Source organism: Zophobas morio, unplaced genomic scaffold, assembly GCF_036711695.1.
Source record: "Zophobas morio isolate AGI-343-1 ecotype UQ-CSIRO unplaced genomic scaffold, CSIRO_AGI_Zmor_V1 ptg000021l, whole genome shotgun sequence".
Lineage (NCBI taxonomy): Eukaryota > Metazoa > Arthropoda > Insecta > Coleoptera > Tenebrionidae > Zophobas > Zophobas morio.
This window is the reverse complement of record NW_026972126.1, coordinates 26,176,236-26,194,917: the sequence shown is the minus strand read 5'-3', so window position 1 is coordinate 26,194,917 and position 18,682 is coordinate 26,176,236. Positions and strand designations below refer to the sequence as shown.

Genomic DNA, 18,682 nt, shown 5'->3' with positions numbered 1-18,682 from the left:
GCCTCGTCGCGGTGCACCACCTCTGCGGTAATGCCAGAAATCCGCGTCCGCGAAAAACGAAAAAAACCCAAAAATTAAAAAAAAACAGTGCCTTCAGTGCCCCAACTCGCCCCAGCGCTGCGCCACAGGTAAGCCTCGTCCCTAAGTTGGCAACACGTTCAATTTTGACACTTCGGCACGGCCTGCTTCTCAAAATCGCATGAATATTTAAGTCCGTGAGTAAACACGGGAATCGCGTGGCTTTCACGTTTCACCCCCGATTTCGGCGAGTGTTCTTGGAACTGTCCAAACAAGCGCGAATGAACGAGCGCTCGATAAAATCAATTGCCAATTTGGCGCCCAAATTGAGCGGCCGGGGAATCGGGGAATTGGGCCCGGGGGAGCGGAATTGGGCCCCGGGGACGTGGAGTGCGCGGCCGACGTGTGATCGCTAATTGCGGTGCTCGGGGGAAAACGGCGGGTAATTGGAGAGTGCTTACTGGAAAGACCTGCTTTCCGGGAAAATCGATGGGACATGATTAGTGATTGTGGGAATTTAATGGGTCGTGAATGCGGTTTTGACGCGGTTTGTGGCGAAGGGGTGCCACCCGGGTGGCGGGCTCCATTGTGCTCAACTTTCGCGAATGTCGAAATTTGTTAGTGGAGGATCGGGGGCGGCGAAGTTGTTGGGCCGAGGAGAGTGTGCGGCGCGAGTTCGGGTTAAGTATAATGCTTTTAGTACCTCTATTATTCTTATACGTAAACAGGAGTCCAACGTTAAGATCGATAATTCTAATAACATTTAATAGTGGTCTTTGTGACAACGCATCAAGATTATAAAATGTGTATTTACTGGAAGCACACTTATGGGGGTGGTTATTTTCTGTGCGATGGGTGCTTATTAAAATTAATTTCGCTCAGCTAAACGACTTGGAAGGGATTTGAAGGTGAGCTTATACATTTACTTTATAATTTAACGTAGAAATTCTACTGACTTCAAAATTGTTCTAAAAAGAAATGGCGCTGAAACTGGAATCCCTAATATTTTCTAATTACTAAGTTTCCGAACGTTCGAAATTTTCGACACACTTTATTATTATCATGTTGGTAAAAAAGCTACCATAATCCTCTCCAAAAAAATCGTGACGTCATAAGACCTATTACCGGCTTTATTTTTATTTTACATTATACAACATTGGAATGGCGATACATCGAAAAATCAAACAATTTTAAAAATCAAAAAATGTAAATTTAAAAAAATTGAAGAATTGAAAAACTGAAAAATCTCAAAACTGAAATATTCAAAAATTGTGAAATCGAAACATTAAAATATCGACAGTATTTCAAAATCGAAAAATTAAAATTTGAAAAATTTAAAAATCTAAAATTAAAAAACATTAAAAAATTAAAATACGAAAAATCGGGAAATTGAACGATCAAAAAAGCGAAACAATGAATCTCCATAGTTTGAAAAATTTTAAAATCTAAAAATTCGAAATATGTACTGTATTGAAAATTTAAAAAATCAAAGAACTGAAAAATCGGGAAATTAAACCGAAAAATTCAAAATTCAAAAAACTCGAAAAATGTGAATTTTAAAAAATCAAAAACAAAAGTCGAAAACTCAAAAAAATGGAAAATCAGAAAACCGAAAAGCCGAAAAATCGAGAAATCGAAACACTGAAATATTGAAACATCGAGAAATAGAGAACTCGAGAAGTCAAGAAGTCGAAAAATCGATAAATCAAACTATTCCAAAATCGAAAAATTAAGAAATTTAAAAATCTGAATTAAAAAAAACGAAAAATTGGAAAATTAAAAAATCGAAAAACCGGGAAATTGGACAACTAAAAAAAGAAAAATTTTAAAATCGAAATATGAATTGAAAATTTAAAAAAATCGAAGAACTGAAAATCGAAAAATCGGGAAATCAAATCGCAAAGTGTAGAATCTAAAAATCGAAAATTTAAAACTTCGAAAAATTGAAAAATGGGGACATCAGAAAATTTAGAAATCGAAGCATGGAATAACTGAAAAGTTGAAACATCGAGAACTCCAAACATAAAAATATCGAGAAATTAAAAAATCGAGAAAAGTCAAAAAGTTGAAAAATCCATAAATCGAAATATTCCAAAATCGAAAAATTTAGAATTGAAAAATTTATAAATCTGAAATTAAAAAAATAAAATAACGAAAAATCGGGAAATTGAACGATCAAAAAATCGAAACATCGAAACGTCAATAAACCGAAAAATTGAAAATTCGAAAACTTGAAAAATCGAAAAATTGAGAGATCTAAAAATTGATGAATGTATTGAAAATTTCAAAAATCGAAGAACTGAAAAATCGGGAAATGAAATCGAAAAATGTAAACTTTAAAAAGCTGGAAAGATCGGGCAATTGAATCATCAAAAAATCGAAAAATCAAAATATCGAATAATTGAAAGATGCAGAAATTGAAAAATTCCCGAAAAGTTGAGAAATCGAAAACTTGAAAAACCGACAGACGGAGAAATTTGAAAAATCAAAAAATGTGGTATTAAAAAATTGAAAAAGTGAAAAATCAAAGAAACGAGAAATCGAAAAATATGAATTTTAAAAAATCGAAAAATTGAAAAACCGAGAAACTGAAAAATCCCAAAACTGAAATCTTCAAAAATTGTGAAATCGGAAAATTGAAGTCGAAACCACAAAAAATTGAAAAATTAAAAAATCGAAAAGCCCAAAAATTGAAAAACTGAAAAATTAATACATCGAGAAATCGAAACATTAATAAAATATCGAGAAATTGGGAAATCGAAAAATCGAGTAATCTAAATATTCCAAAACCGAAAAATTAAAAATTGAATATTTTGAAAACGTAAAATAAAATAAAAAACGGATAAATTGAAAAAATTAAAAAAACAAAATTCGGGAAATTAAATACTAAAAAAATGGAAACAACGAAATTTCGATAAATCGAAAAATTGAAAATAAAAATCCAAAATTTGAAAAATTTTGTATTGAAAATTATAAAATTCGATAAACCGAAGAATCGAAAAATCGGGAAATCAAATGGAAAATTATAAAATTTAAAAAATCGAAAAATGTGAAATTTAAAAAATCGGAAAATGTAATATTAAAAAATTTAAAAATCGAAAAACTGAAAAATCAAAAAAACGAGAAAAACAAAAATTTGGAGAATTGAAAAACTGAAAAATCAAGAAACTAAAAAATCCCAAAACTATAATGTTCAAAAATTTGAAAATCAAAAAATGGAAAAGCCGAAAATTCGAAAAAGCGAGGAATCTAAACATCGAAAAGTTGAGAACCCAAAATATCGATAAATTGAAATATTCCAAAATCGAAAAATTAATAATTGAAAATTTAAAAAAAATCGATAAACTCATTAATTAAAAAAACGAAACTTCGGAAAATTGAACAATAAAAATAATCGGAATTTTGATAAATCGAAAAATATTAAAATCGGAAAATTGAAAGATCCTAAAATTTGAAATATGTATTGAAGATTAAGAAAATCGAAGAACCGAAAAATCGGGAAATCAAATCGAAAAATGTAAAATTTAAAAACTAAAAAAAAATTAAAATTTCGAAAAATATTGAAAAATTAAAGAATGGAGAAATCGAAACATTGAAAAATCAGAAAATCGAGAATTCGAAAAATCGAGGACATGTTGTGGTATGGAAAAATTGAAAAGCTCCAAAATTGACAAAAATTCAGAAATCGAAAAACAAAAAATCAAAAACCTAAATAAGAAAACTGGAAAAATTGATAAATCGAAAAATTTAAATACTAGGAAACTGAAAATTTGAATAATCGGATAATCGAAGCATCGAAAAACCGAGAAATCAAGAAATTGAAAAGTCGAAAAATCAAAAAGTGGGAAATTAAAAAATTTCAAAAAAGAAAAAAAGAAATTCGAAAAATTGAGTTGGAAAATTGATAAACCGAGAAATTGAAAAATTGAGAAATCGAAAAATCGAAAATTTTGAAAAAAGTCAAAACTGAAAAATCGAAAAATTGAAAAATCGGGAATTCAAAAAATCGAAAAATCAAAAACTTAGAAACCTCAAAAATCAAAAAATCCAAAAATTGAAGAATCGAAATACTATTGAAAAATCGAAAAATCGGGTAATCCAAACATCCAAAATCCGGAAAATCAAGAAATTGAAAATTCGAAAAGTGGCAAAATCGAAAATTTTAAAATGCTATATATTAAAAAATCAAAAACCTGAAAAAAGAAAAATTTATAAATGAAAAATTGAAAATTTTGAAAAAACCCCAAAACTTAAACATCGAAAAATTCGAAAATCGGGAAATCAAGAAGGTCGAAAAATCGAAAATTTAGAAATGTCCAAAATCAAAAAATTGAAGAATCGAAATATTGAAAAATCCGAAAACTGATAAATCCGTAAATCGAAGAATTGAAAATTCCAAAAATTAAAAAATCGAAGAATTGAGAAAAAATAACTGGGAAACTAAAAAATAGAAAAATCGTGTAATGGAAGCATCGAAAAACCGGGAAATCAACAAATTGAAAAGTCAAAAAATCGAAAAGTGGCAAAATCGAAAATTTAAAAAAAATTATATATTAAAAAGTCAAAAATCTAAAAAAAAACCTGATAAATCGAGAAATTGAAAATTTGAATAATGGAAAAATAAAAAAAAACAAAAATCGAAAAATTGAGAAAAATTTAAGAACAGGAAAACTGAAAAATCGACAATTCGGGTAATCGACACATTGAAAAGCCAGGAAATCAGCAAATTGAAAAGTCGAAAAATCGAAAAGTGGAAAAATCAAAAATTTTAAAAATCTACGTATTAAAAAATGAAAAACCTGAAAAAAAAATTGATAAATCTAGAAATTGAAAAATTGAAAAATGGAGAAATCAAGAAGTCGAAAAATCGAAAGATTAGAAACGTCAAAAATCGGGAAATCCAGTAAATCGAAAAATTGAAAATTCCAAAAATTGAAAAATCGAAAAATTGGGAAATGGAAAAATCGAGAAATCAAAAAGTCAAAAAATCGAAAATGTTGAAACGCCAAAAAGTGAAAAATCGAAAAATTGAAGAATCGAAATATTAAAATCAGACCGTCGAAATTTAGAAACACCAAAAATTGAAAAATCGAAATATTGAAAAATCCCAAAACTGAAATATCGGAAAATTGGTAAATCGGAAAATTGAAAAAGCGAAGAAAATTCGCAAAAATTGAAAAATCGACAATTAGAAAAAATAAAAAACTGAAAAATCAAGAAATCAGTTAATTGAAAAATCGCAACATTGGAACATCAAAAAATTCAAAAATCGGGGAATCTTAAAGTCGAAAAATAAATAATTTAGAAACGCCAAAAAGAAAAATCAAAAAATTGAAGAATCGAAACATTGAGAACTGAAACTGAAATATCGGAAAATTGAGAAATTGAAAAATTGAAAATTCGAGAAATTGCAATATCGAAAAATTGAAGAATCCGCAACCGAAATATCGAAACATTGAAAAATTGTTAGACGATTTTGATTACCTTTTCCAAAAATCTCAATGTCTAGGATAAAAATTCGAGACGAATTCATAAACCACAAGTTCGGGACTATTTATTGTATACCCGAACACTTTTTATTTAAATAAATTCTTTTGAAACTACAGAATTGTGTCATCTTTTATCAAAATATATTACATATTTAAAAAATTATGGACTGCTGGTTAAACCCTTAAAGTGACACATCGTGATGACTAACATATTGTTCTCATAGTATTTCCACTTTAACTTTTACTGTTTTACATAGACTGACCTCTCTGTAACATTAAGACAAATTAATTTTATTTCTAGTTATGATAGTTCGTCAAGTAATTTGAACATAATATTATACTGAAAAAGTTTTCTTTCAAACTTTCACTTTCAAAATTGTGAAATTTCGGAGCGCCATTTTGCCGCGATTTGCTAATCGTGAATGTTTAACGATAATGAACCTCCGCCGCCTCCCCCAAGCGAATTCGTCTAAATACCGCCACACACAGTCAATCACCCGCCGCCCCCTCCAGCCCCCGCCCCCCACATTTCCACCCTCCGCGTTAACTGGCACTTAGTAAAATTCAATCAAATTTATTGCCATATCGATGTAATCCGGCCGGTGGGAACCCGACAGGTGCTCGCCGGCTCGAGGGGCTGCAGCGGGGCGCGACGCCCCTGCCCCCGCCCCCGCCCCACATGTCGCACACATGTGTAATTCGTAATTCCGCCATGCAATTATGATTTTTTCATTTGATCGGCCGATGACGATCCGGATAGCCGTAGTCCATTAAAAGGGATGCCGCCGCCCCCTCCCCCGGGAAAATTATTGATCGCAGACAGTTCTGGTGGTCATTTGATGACGTCACGGCGGTCGAATCGACCGATTTTCACATTTTCTCGCAACGACACCGTTTCGCGGAAAGCGCGATGGTGCGAGTGGTTTTTGCGCGTTTTCTGACCGTTGCTCTCCTTCAGGATGGCGAAGAGGAAGAGTAGGGGGAGGAACGAGGAGGAGATGTGACTGCGATTAACGGATTTGCTCACTCAGACGCTCAAAAATGAAACTGGACATCTGTAAGAAGATGGACGATTTACAGGAGAAAATGGACGTCTCCGGCGAGAAGGAACTGTTTTTTCAAGTGTGCTCAAGCGATAAGGAGAAGAAGGGGGAGAAGGTGTTCGATGTGTTGCAGAATGTGCCTGTTATTGCTCAAAATTCCGAATTTTTGCCGGACGTTCAAAGTTGTATCGAGATTGACTCGAGCAGTGTCATCAGTATACCGGAGAACCAGATTGTGAAGATACAGTACCATGGGGAGGACGGAGTGGTCAACACGGAGTACATCGTCAACGAAGAAATCCTCCAGGTTAGTCAATTTTTTTTTTACACATATTTCGTTCTTTCTTCTTTCTATTCTTTGTTCAATCTCCTACTTTTAGTTTCCTTTGTTCTTTGTCAAGTCTGTTATTTTTGCGCAGAAAATTTTTCACCGATTTTTTAAAACTTTTTTTCTATTATTATTTCCATGTACATATATTCAAACATAAACTGAGTGCGTCAGAATTCAGAAAAATCACCTTTTAAGTATGAAAATGGCTGTAAACTATATTTCGAAAGGGGTCCCCTAGATCCTTCAAACTACTTCAAAAACTAGACATCCTTTCAAACTACTTCAAAAACAAAACACAATAGGTCCCCGAAATTTTTTCAAACTACTTCAAAAACTAGATACAACGGGCCCGCAAGATTCTTTCAAACTACTTCAAAAACAAAACACGAGAGGTCCCCGAGATTCTTTCAAATTACTTCAAAAACAAAGCACAAGAGGTCCCCGAGATTCTTCAAACTACTTCAAAAACCCGACACAAAGGGTCTCCGGAATTATTTCAACCTACTTCAAAAACCAGACACAAAGGGTCCCCGAGATTCTTTCTACCTACTTCAAAAACCAGACACAAAGAGTCCCCGAGATTCTTTCAAACTACTTCAAAAACAAAATACAAGAGATCTCCGAGATTTTTGCAAATTACTTCAAAAACAAATCACAAGAGGTTCCCGAGATTCTTTCATACCACTTCAAAAACCAGACACGAGGGGTCCCCGAGATTCTTTAAAACTACTTCAAAAACAAAAGACAAGAGGTCCCCAAGGTTCTTTCAAATTACTTGAAAAACAAAGCACAAGATGTCCACGAGATTCTTTCAAACTATGTACTTCAAAAACCAGCCACACGGGATCCTCAAGATTCTGTCTACCTACTTCAAAAACCAGACACAAAGAGTCCCCGAGATTCTTTCAAATTACTTCAAAAACAAAACACAAGAGGTTCTCGAGATTTTCTCAAATTACTTCAAAAACAAAACACAAGAGATCCCCGAGATTCTTTCAACCTAACTACTTCAAAAACTAGTCACAAAGGGTCTCCGAGATTCTTTCAAACTACTTCAAAAACCAGACACAAAGAGTCCCCGAGATTCTTTCAAACTACTTCAAAAATAAAACACAAAAGGTCCCCGAGATTCTTTCAAATTACCTCAAAAACAAAACACAAGAGATCCCCGAGATTCTTTCAACCTAACTACTTCAAAAACTAGTCACAAAGGGTCTCCGAGATTCTTTCAAACTACTTCAAAAACCAGACACAAAGAGTCCCCGAGATTCTTTCAAATTACTTCAAAAACAAAACACAAGAGGTTCACGAGATTTTTTCAAATTACTTCAAAAACAAAACACAAGAGATCCCCGAGATTCTTTCAAACTAACTCCTTCAAAAACCAGTCGCAAAGGGTCCTCGAGATTCTGTCTACCTACTTCAAAAACCAGGCACAAAGAGTCCCCGAGATTCTTTCAAATTACTTCACAAACAAAACACAAGAGGTTCTCGAGATTTTTTCAAATTACTTCAAAAACAAAACACAAGAGATCCCCGAGATTCTTTCAAACTAACTACTTCAAAAACCAGTCGCAAAGGGTCCCCGAGATTCTTTCAAACTACTTCAAAAACCAGACACAAAGAGTCCCCGAGATTCTTTCAAATTACTTCAAAAACAAAACACAAGAGGTTCTCGAGATTTTTTCAAATTACTTCAAAAACAAAACACAAGAGATCCCCGAGATTCTTTCAAACTAACTACTTCAAAAACCAGTCACAAAGGGTCCCCAAGATTCTTTCAAACTACTTCAAAAACCAGACACAAAGAGTCCCCGAGATTCTTTCAAACTACTTCAAAAATAAAACACAAAAGGTCCCCGAGATTCTTTCAAATTACTTCAAAAACAAAACACAAGATGTCCACGCGATTCTTTCAAACTATGTACTTCAAAAACCAGTCACACGGGATCCTCGAGATTCTGTCTACCTACTTTCAAAACCAGACACAAAGAGTCCCCGAGATTCTTTCAAATTGCTTCAAAAACAAAACACAAGAGGTTCACGAGATTTTTTCAAATTACTTCAAAAACAAAACACAAGAGATCCCCGAGATTCTTTCAAACTAACTACTTCAAAAACCAGTCACAAAGGGTCTTCGAGATTCTTTCAAACTACTTCAAAAACCAGACACAAAGAGCTCCCGAGATTCTTTTTACCTACTTCAAAACCCAGACACAAAGAGTCCCCGAGATTCTTTCAAATTACTTCAAAAGCAAAACACAAGAGGTTCTCGAGATTTTTTCAAATTACTTCAAAAACCAGTCACAAAGGGTCCCCGAGATTCTTTCTACCTACTTCAAAAACCAGACATAAAGGGTCCCCGAGATTCTTTAAAAGTACTTCAAAAACCAGTCACACGGGATTCCCGAGATTCTTTTAAAGTAGTTCAAATACAAAATACCAGGGGCCCTGAGATTCTTTCTAACTACTTCAAAAACCAGACACAACGAGTCCGCGAGATTCTTTCAAACTACTTCAAAAACCAGACACAAAGGGACCCCGACATTCTTTCAAACTACTTCAAAAATAAAACAAAAGACGTTCCCAAAATCCTTCAAACTACTTCAAAAACCAGACACACGGGATACCCGAGATTCTTTCTATCTACTTCAAAAACCAGACACAAAGAGTCCCCGAGATCTCAGATTCTATTAGTTTCCACTACGACTCAGAATATAATTAGCCCCGCCCACCTACCCCGCCTCCATTTCAGTAATTTGTTTTATCTAATCTACATGAAAGATGTATCTTATACTAAACAGAAATAAAAATAGTTGTTAGAGTGAGAAGAGCGCCAGTAGGCGGGGCTAGCACTTGCTAAGATAACACTGATGTTGGCAAATCACATATGCAAAAAAAAATAGAGGGCGGGTGGGCGGGCCTAGTACTTGCGACGATAAGACGGAACAATATTAAAAGAGTAGTCACTAGAATGAAGAGGGGGCGGGTGGGCGGGGCTAGTGTTTGCTAATAAGACTCTGTAGAAAAAAGCTAAAGTCAGCTCCGCCCACTTCCTTTCACCATTTCACTGACTTACTTTATTTGCTGTAAAATGAGAATTAAATTATATTTTGACGAAAAGTTTCTCAGTAATTATCAGAAAGATAAATAAATTCTTTGAGGACCATATACTAAATTATTTTCAACTATACAGAGTGTTCTGGTTTCAAGGCGAACCACACAACTTAGTTTTTTCTGATCTCAGATTCTATTAGTTTCCACTACCACTCAGAATATAATTTGCCCCGCCCACCCACCCCTCGTTCATTTCATATGTGAATTAAATGAAAGATCTATCTTATACTGAACAGAAATAAAATTAGTTGTTAGAGTGAGAAGAGCGCGAGTAGGCGGGGCTAGAAATTGCCAAGATAAGACTGATTTTAGCAAATGGCAATCCTCTAAAAAAAATAGAGGGCGGGTGGGCGGGGCTATCACTTTCTATGATAAAACTAAATTTGGCAAATCACATAGCTTCTAAAAAAATAAAGGGCGGGTGGGCGGGCCTAGTACTTGCTAAGATAAGACGGAACAATATTAAAAGAGTAGTCACTAGAATGAAGAGGGGGTGGGTGGGCGGGGCTACTGCTTCCTTGTAAGACTGTGGAAAAAAGTCAAAGTCAGCTCCGCCCACTTCCTTTCTCCATTTCACTGACTTATTTTATCTGCTGTAAAGCGAGAATTGAATCATATTTTGAAAAAGAAAGAGAAAAAAGAATTCTTTGAAGACCATATACTAAAATTATGTTCAACTATACAGAGTGTTGTTTTCAAAACGAACCACACAACTTAGTTTTTTCAAATGTAATACTCAATATATTTTTATATATTCTGAAATAAGAAATCATCTTTTGGAAAATAGTATAACAAAGAAAGTTACGATTATCATTTTTTTTTCGGATCTTAAATTCTATTAGTTTCCGCTACCAGTCAGAATCTAATTAGCCCCGCCCACCCTCCCGGCCTCCATTTCCGGGATTGGTTTTATGTAATCTAACTGAAAGATGTATCTTATTAGAAATAAAATTAGTTGTTAGAGTGAGAAGAGCGCGAGTAGGCGGGGCTAGAACTTCCTAAGATAAGATTGATTTTGGCAAATGACATATCCTCTAAAACAATAGAGGGAGGGTGGGCGGGGCTATCATTTGCTATGATAAAACTGATTTTTGCAAATCACATAGCTTCTAAAAAAATAAAGGGCGGGTGGGCGGGACTAGTACTTGCTAAGATAAGATGGAACAACATTAAAAGAGTAGTCACTAGAATTAAGAAGGGGTGGGTGGGCGGGGCTACGGCTTGTTTATAAGACTGTGGAAAAAAATCAAAGTCAGTTCCGCCCACTTCTTTTCTCCATTTCACTGACTTATTTTATCTACTGGACAATGAGAATTGATTTAAATTTTGCCTAGAGGTATCTCAGTAATTATCAGAAAGAGAAAAAAGAATTCTTTGAGGACCATGTACTAAAATTATTTTCAACTATACAGAGTGTTATGTTTTGAAAGCGAACGACACAACTTTGTTTTTTTTTTCGGATCTCAGATTCTATTAGTTTCTAGTTTCCACTACCACTCATAGTATAATTTGCTCCGCCCACTCAGCCCTCCTCCATTTCAGTGATTGGTTTTATGTAATTTAAATGAAAGATCTATCTTATACTGAACAGAAATAAAATTAGGTGTTACAGTGAGAAGGGTGCAAGTAGGCGGGGCTAGAACTTGCTAAGATAAGACTGACCTTGGCAAATGACATGTCGTCTAAAAAAATAGAGGGCGGGTGGGCGGGGCTGGTACTTACTAAGATATGACGGAACAACAGTGAAAGAGTAGTCACTACAATGACGAGGGGGTCGACGGGCGGGGCTTCTGCTTACTTATAAGACGCTATAGAAAAAAGCCAAAGTTAGCTCCGCCCATTTCCTTTTTCCATTTCACTGACTTATTTTATCTGCTGTAAAATGAGAATTGAATTATATTTTGCGAAGAGATATCTCAGTAATTATCAGAAAGTGAAATAAAAATTCTTTGAGGACCATATACTAGAATTATTTTCAACTATACAGAGTGTTTTGTTTTCAAGGCAAACCACACAACTTAGTTTTTTCAAATCGAATAATTATATATTTTTATATATTCTGAAATAAAAAATAATTCTTACAGCAAATAGTATAACAAAGAAAGTAATGATTTTTTTTTACTTTTTTCGGATTTCAGATTCTATTAGTTTCCACTACCACTCGGAATATAATTAGCCCCGCCCACCCACCCGGTCTCCTTTTCAGTGATTGGTTTTATGTAATCTAAATGAGAGATGTATCTTATACTGAATAGAAATAAAATTAGTTGTCAGACTGAGAAGAACGCGAGTAGGCGGCGCTAGAACTTGCTAAGAAAAGACTGATGTTGGCAAATGACATATTTTCTAAAAAAATAGAGGGCGGGTGGGCGGGGTTAGCACTTGATAAGATAAAAGTGATTTTGGCAAATTATATAGCTTCTAAGAAAATAAAGGGTGGGCGGGCTGGGTTAGTACTTGCCAAGATAAGACGAAACAATATTAAAAGAGTAGTCACTAGAATTAAGAGGGGGTGGGTGGGCGGGGCTACTGCTTGCCTATAACACTGTAGAAAAGTCGAAGGTCAGCTCCACCCACTTCCTTTCTCCGTGTCACTGACTTATTTTATGTACTGAAAAGTGAGAATTGAATTCTATTTTGACAAGAGGGAGAATCTAAGGTTTCAAACAAAGTCAACAGTTTTTTTTATACAATTATATTATTTCAGGCCAAGTTGTTCCAATTTTCTTGAAATTTTTTAGCAATGGAAAAATCACAGTAGGATTATTATTAAAATCTGGGTCCCAGTAATTTGTGGAGAGGTAAATAAAAATGCACACTTTATTGTTGTATAAATAAAATTGGGTTTTAATATTCAGAGTTTATAAAAAAATAAATTATAACAATTTTCAAGTGTCATAATGCAACTATAGTACGTTTAGGTTTTATAGTAGTAATAATTGATTCTAGAGGTACCTAGAGAGAGTAACCCATAAAATGCGAGCGCAGCGAGGTTCCTATAATTCCATCGATATTGATAAGACATTTTTGAAGTTCACTTTTTGAACAACAACGAAATCTTGTATCATAATTTATCTTCACGGGGACGCCATGAGTTATTTTTAGTAATACCTGAACGTGCTCGCTGCGCTCGCATTCTAAACGTGGCTGTTCTTTTTTAATTCGTAAGAACTTTACGAAAAAACTATCACAAAATCGCAAAAACTTAACTAGAACAAAGTTGTAAAAGAAGAATGTCGTAACTTTGTGGAGAGATAAATAAAATTAGATTTGAATCTACAGAGTGTTTATAAAAGTAATCAAATTATAATAATTTTTAAATTTCGATTTTTCAGTTTTATCAAATAGAACATCATGTATTTTAGTAGTGTATCTTTTTTTTTGTTTATCTCTCCATAAATTTTTTTGATGGATATAATATATAATAGATAAAATAAAAATAATTCAGCTGGATTGATAGCTATACTGACAAACTGTAAACATTGCAGTCATTTCCACTTCCGATAAATTTCCTTCCGACTATTCACTCTCAGCCCCAAACTCTTTAATTCCTTATACATTGTATTTTTAGAACAGAAACAACCGTCTCTGAACCCTTTCAGGTCCACCTCACCAACCAAAACCTGGAAGCCAATTACCTCGACATTAACGAAGACCAAATAATTTATAATCCCTCGAATGCCACGACATACGATGACCCCACGAAAACGATCGAATTGACCTCCAAGGAAGCAAGTCCAGACGAACTCAACACGAACATTCAAACGACGTCGATCCTCAGCCCCAAAAGCGAAGGAGAGGAAATGCCCGAGACCGACCTGACGAGCCTCAACTGGCTGCACAACATCACGAACATCATGGCCGTCCCCAACCTGCCCACCCCTCCCGTCTCCCCCAAACCCAAGAAAAAATCCAACTCCAACCAAGAGGACCTCACCATCAACATCAACTACTACAAGAAGAACGGCGACAAGAAGCCGCCGTTCTCTTACGCCACCCTCATTTGCATGGCCATGGGCAAGAACGGGAACAAGATGACGCTGTCGGCGATCTACCACTGGATTAGGGAGAATTTTTTGTACTATAGGAAGGCGCATCCCAGTTGGCAGGTGAGCGCTATCTCTCCGTCACCGTCTCCTTCTAACACACGTTTTTGGTTTAGAATTCGATCCGACACAATCTCTCTTTGAACAAATGCTTCGTCAAGGTGGCGCGCTCCAAGGACGAGCCCGGCAAGGGCGGGTTCTGGAAGCTGGACCTCGAGCGGCTGGAGGAGTCCCGGCGCTCCAAGCGCCGGTCGAGTTTGACCGTGCGCGTGCCGCGCAACCGGGACGCCCCCCACAAGCCCGTGCGCAAGGCCCGCAGGTACAGGCCGCCCCAGAGCACCGGCGAGCGCAAGCACAACATCCTGTCCAACATATCCATCTGCGGCGAGACCGACGTCGAGAACTGCGACGACGACGACGACAAGGAGAAGGGCAAGCCCGACGACAAGGAGGTCCAGGTGCCCAGCCAGAACGTGATAACCGAGCCGGTCAACCAGCTGCTCCCCGAGGACGAGCTGACCGGCTTGCTGCTGGCCACCAACGGCTGGGACGAGTGCCAGCTCGAGCTGCTCGACTCGTTGCTCGATTCTTTGTAATCTTCATGTTTTTACACAGAGTGGTTTGTGCCTTCTTGTGTAGCACTGTGTGAATTAGGTTGTCGTTAGGCGACTTTGTGTTAACTTTTGTACAGTTGCTCGAAACTCTTCCGTCCATTATCTGAGATAGTCTTAGAGGATAAATATTTTAATATATTGTATTGTTAAGAGTGAAGCGAGTCCGTCCTGCTCGGACGCGGGCGGCTGCCGGCCCCGGCGTGCTTCAATGTTAATAATGGCCGGGGGCGGACACCGCCCGCGAACCGACGCCTGTTTGTATCATACACTAGATTTATAATTATTGGTTCTTTTTCGGTGATCCTAGAGTTAAGTTCTGGGTCTAGTCTTAGTTGAGATCTCTACTTTACCGAACGGTATTTTTTGTATTTAAAGTGAAAATAGGTTGTAATAGATTTTTGAACAAACTGTAAAAATGTATTCTAGTCTTTTGCAATATTTGTAATTTTACACAGTTTGCTCAAATGTGCTAAACAATGATTGTATTCTGACCTTCAATAGAAGTGAACTGTATGGTGTAGTTTTAAATAAAACACCAGCTATTACAAGTAACGCTGCTTTCAACAAAAACCCCAACAACAATAGGCCACTCTGTATATACCCAACGAGATCACTGGGTATAGTACATTGGTCTCTGACTTTGACAGAAAAACCCCCAGAAAATGTTTACAATTCCAATTAATTACCGTACAGTCGGGTATTTATCATTATAAATGAAATTTAAACATCACTTACGGATATATGCAGACGAAAACCCCTTTTCCGCTACTCGCACGTCCAATTTTTCCGAAAAACAATAAACTTTTAGTGCTTTTCTCCCGTGCCATTGGCAACGAACATCTGGAAAAGTGAGGTTAGACCCGATTGTCAACAGGTTTTCTTATTTAATTTTCGGTAAAATATTCACTTTTCAGATGATTTTCAACACGTAATGACAAACACACACAACAAGTGTTCAATATTAAGGTCTGCAGTGACTTTTTGAAGTACTAAATCACCAATCAAACTTTGCCTAAAATCGTAAAAAAAACGACCTACGTGTCTTTCTCAAGTATTTCAGATCATACAATCTGCTGCAGAAGTGATAATACAACACCACCGCTAAATATTCTATCAACCTCTGAAACCCCAAAAAAAGTGAGGTTATGTGCCACATCTTGTGGTTAAAGACATGCTAAGATGAGCTCAGTCGAACGACAGGAAAAAATCAAAGAACTCGACGAAAAGTACGGAGCGGATTTGCTCGATTACGAAAAATGCAAAGAAATCTACAACAATTTGAAGAAGGAAAAGTCTGACATAGAAAAACAGGTTGACTATTTTTCGTGCAATTATTTTGTCACTATTGACACTTTTCTAGTTAAATTTGCGAGACGAGTCGTCCCTGGTTGGCAAAATAGTCAAAGATGCAGAAGTCGTTGGTGAAAAAACCAAACTACACATCGAGCGGTCAGAAAACGTGATTGAAGAAATAAGAGTCAATTTAGTCGAGGTTGAAGATGTCAGGAGAGACGTGCAGAAACGTCTGGACAAACTGCACGCCTTACAAACCACCCATCAGTACATGAAGGTCGTTGATAGGATTGAATTTCTGAGGTTGGTCAGCCTGTTTCAGCAAAAATAATAAAAAACCCTGTCATGTTTCATATTTTAGTGATGAGTTGGAGCGCGAGGTTAAGAAAAAAGACGACGAGCAGTGCGCCACCATTTTCGCCAATTTGTGCGAAGTTAGCCGAAATTTGACGGATTTCCACGGTGCCAACTTGAAGAAGTACCTCAAGGACACGCTACACTACTGGCACAACATACTCAAAGAGAAACTGTCAAAGTACGTGCCACGTGTCGCTATACTTCTTCACTATTGGCTGCATGTTTCAGGGACTTTGACGACATAATGAAAGCCTTGAAGTGGCCGTTCGTCAACGCCAACTTCAGTCTACAAACTCCTTCCTCTAATAATATTTTAAAATTACAAATCGTGGCTGAGTATCTGCTCCAGATTGAGCTTCCGAGCGAGACTGTGGACCCCCTGATCACTTCGGCGCTCTTGAGTGACTTTCCGCCTCTTTGTTTACCCGTTTCGCTTTTAATTCAGCCTTTGAAAAAACGCTTTTTGTATCATTTTTATGGGACTCGTCAGACGAATCGTTCTGATAAGCCCGAGTGGTATTTTACGCAAATACTGACCTGGATTAGGGACCACGCGGATTATTTAACTAAGTGGGTGCAACCCGTGATTGATAAACTAGGGTTGCATCACATCGACGCTAAAGTAATTAATTAATTTTGGTTGGAAATCTAGTGACTTTTGTTTTTTATAGTTGGAATTTATCAGGGGTCTTGTGCAGCTAGCAGTCGAGAAATTGTACTCAGACTTGCCGAATTTACAGTTCGATGATTTTACCTTTTCTCATTCCATAGATGAAGCGTTAGGGTTCGATAAAGAATTACGTGAAACTTACAGCTATCCAGCCACACAACCCAGTATTCTAGCGGTTTTAACACAAGCTAAAGTCATAGTCAAGTGGATGGCTATGGAAAAAAAATGTACTTGGGTTAAGTTGGCTAAAACTAAATCCCCTAGTAAAAATGTCATTTCAGACGCTACTGAAAAAATGGACGCGATGTTTTCGTCAACGACCGTCGACCCGTTCGAGCCTCTAACCTATGATATCGAAGATTTAAAAATAACGACTTGCGCAGACGCTTTTATAACCCTTCTGCAAACCATAACCGAGCGCTACGAGTCCTTACCGCAACCAGGCCACCGGTTGCAATTTCTAGAACTCCAACTAGAACTTCTGGATGATTTTAGAATAAGATTAGTCCAGTTGGTGAACGCAGAAACCGAGAACATAGTGGAGTCGAAGGTGGCCATGATTGCGAACACGATCTACTACGTGGAGAACGTTCTCGCGGATTGGGGAGCTATGTTGGTACATAAACCAATGAAAACGCGCCACTTGTTCGCTTTTCATTCATTGTCTTCATTTTAGCACTATTTGAACCTATACTATTACAAAAATCAACACAACGAGCACAAACCGCCAGCGTCTCCGAGCGGCTCCGACGACTACGACCCGACTGACCTTGAAAATGAAACCGTCTTCGGAGAAACGTTGTCTCTGTATAGACACATGAGGCGCGACTTGTTGCTAAATTTATCCGACTACGTGATGTTAGAGGTTAAGTCTCAGTGTAAAATGTACCGACGGGAGCGCTGGTCCTCCATGAAAGTCGGTAAAGACATCAAGGGGCTGTCTCTCACGCCTTCAGCCTGCCCCGTTTTTGAAATCGTGGCAAAACGCCTACACCAACTCCAGAAAACTCTAGCTTCTAAGTTATTCACCATAGTTTGGAGATCAATCGCACACCAATTAGATACTTTCCTCTTCGAGGATTTAGTTATGGATAATAGGTTCAACGACGGGGGGGCCCTCCAACTCAAGTACGACGTCACAAGAAATCTCCTGCCTTTATTCTCGCAGTTCACGGAAAGACCCGAAAGCTATTTCGTTCAGTAAGTGTGCGCAAAAAGCGGGAAATTTTAAAACGTTTCAGGTGTTTTGTTTGATTAGGTTACTGGAAGCTTGTAGTTTGTTGAATATTACAAAAGGGTCAGCTTTGTTGCTACGAGAGACGTTGTTGGCGCTAGAAGGGGCCACGGGGGTGGAGGATACGAGGCCTCAGGCTTTGAAGGAGATCGGAGTCGTGCAGTTCTCACCACACATGGCTGTCAAAATTCTGAATCAGAGGACCGATATTACTGTTAACAGGATGGATGTTGATTAATTTATTGCATTTATTTAAGCGTTGTTGTTGGAGTAATTTTGTAATAAAGGCTTTTGTTATTAATTGTTGCTTAAATTTAGTGTGGGTCACTGTGTATATATCAAAACGAATCGCTGTGTATATATTGTAAGACGTAAGTGTTGTCACTAGAAAAGTCCCTAGATTTTTGACGTTTCCACTAAAATTGCTATTTGTGTCGTTTATATCAACTGAGGGTGAAAATTCGGGATGA

General features: G+C 36.8%; 2 protein-coding genes across 3 annotated transcripts; both read left to right on the top strand.

Annotated features, from left to right (window-relative positions):
• LOC135132126 (forkhead box protein N2-like) lies at positions 1 to 15,156 on the top strand. Of its 2 annotated transcripts, none has more exons than XM_064060088.1 (4): positions 1 to 128; positions 6,466 to 6,857; positions 13,601 to 14,107; positions 14,161 to 15,156. In XM_064060088.1, the coding sequence occupies exons 2-4, from the start codon at positions 6,549 to 6,551 to the stop codon at positions 14,638 to 14,640; spliced, it is 1,296 nt and encodes a 431-aa protein (XP_063916158.1). In that variant the 5' UTR covers positions 1 to 128; positions 6,466 to 6,548; the 3' UTR covers positions 14,641 to 15,156. The 2 variants fall into 2 exon arrangements, with proteins under 2 accessions (XP_063916158.1, XP_063916159.1); XM_064060089.1 differs by lacking the exon at positions 1 to 128 and adding an exon at positions 579 to 926.
• Positions 15,157 to 15,313: 157 nt separating this feature from the next.
• LOC135132125 (RINT1-like protein) lies at positions 15,314 to 18,513 on the top strand. Its single transcript, XM_064060087.1, has 9 exons — positions 15,314 to 15,511; positions 15,573 to 15,969; positions 16,019 to 16,254; positions 16,313 to 16,486; positions 16,537 to 16,930; positions 16,980 to 17,205; positions 17,260 to 17,594; positions 17,655 to 18,178; positions 18,237 to 18,513. Exons 2-9 carry the CDS (start codon positions 15,838 to 15,840, stop codon positions 18,448 to 18,450), a joined length of 2,235 nt encoding a protein of 744 aa, XP_063916157.1. The 5' UTR covers positions 15,314 to 15,511; positions 15,573 to 15,837; the 3' UTR covers positions 18,451 to 18,513.
• Positions 18,514 to 18,682: the final 169 nt, after the last annotated feature.

What these genes read in the sequence shown, in the direction of transcription:
- LOC135132126 (XM_064060088.1), top strand. Translation starts at nt 6,549, where the DNA reads ATGAAACTGGACATCTGTAAGAAGATGGACGATTTACAGGAGAAAATG. An exon ending in TCAACGAAGAAATCCTCCAG is followed by an intron (nt 6,858 to 13,600) that starts GTTAGTCAATTT and finishes GAACCCTTTCAG; the next exon opens with GTCCACCTCACCAACCAAAA. An exon ending in AGGCGCATCCCAGTTGGCAG is followed by an intron (nt 14,108 to 14,160) that starts GTGAGCGCTATC and finishes TTTTTGGTTTAG; the next exon opens with AATTCGATCCGACACAATCT.
- LOC135132125 (XM_064060087.1), top strand. Translation starts at nt 15,838, where the DNA reads ATGAGCTCAGTCGAACGACAGGAAAAAATCAAAGAACTCGACGAAAAG. An exon ending in AGTCTGACATAGAAAAACAG is followed by an intron (nt 15,970 to 16,018) that starts GTTGACTATTTT and finishes ACACTTTTCTAG; the next exon opens with TTAAATTTGCGAGACGAGTC. An exon ending in GATGGCTATGGAAAAAAAAT is followed by an intron (nt 17,206 to 17,259) that starts GTACTTGGGTTA and finishes ATGTCATTTCAG; the next exon opens with ACGCTACTGAAAAAATGGAC.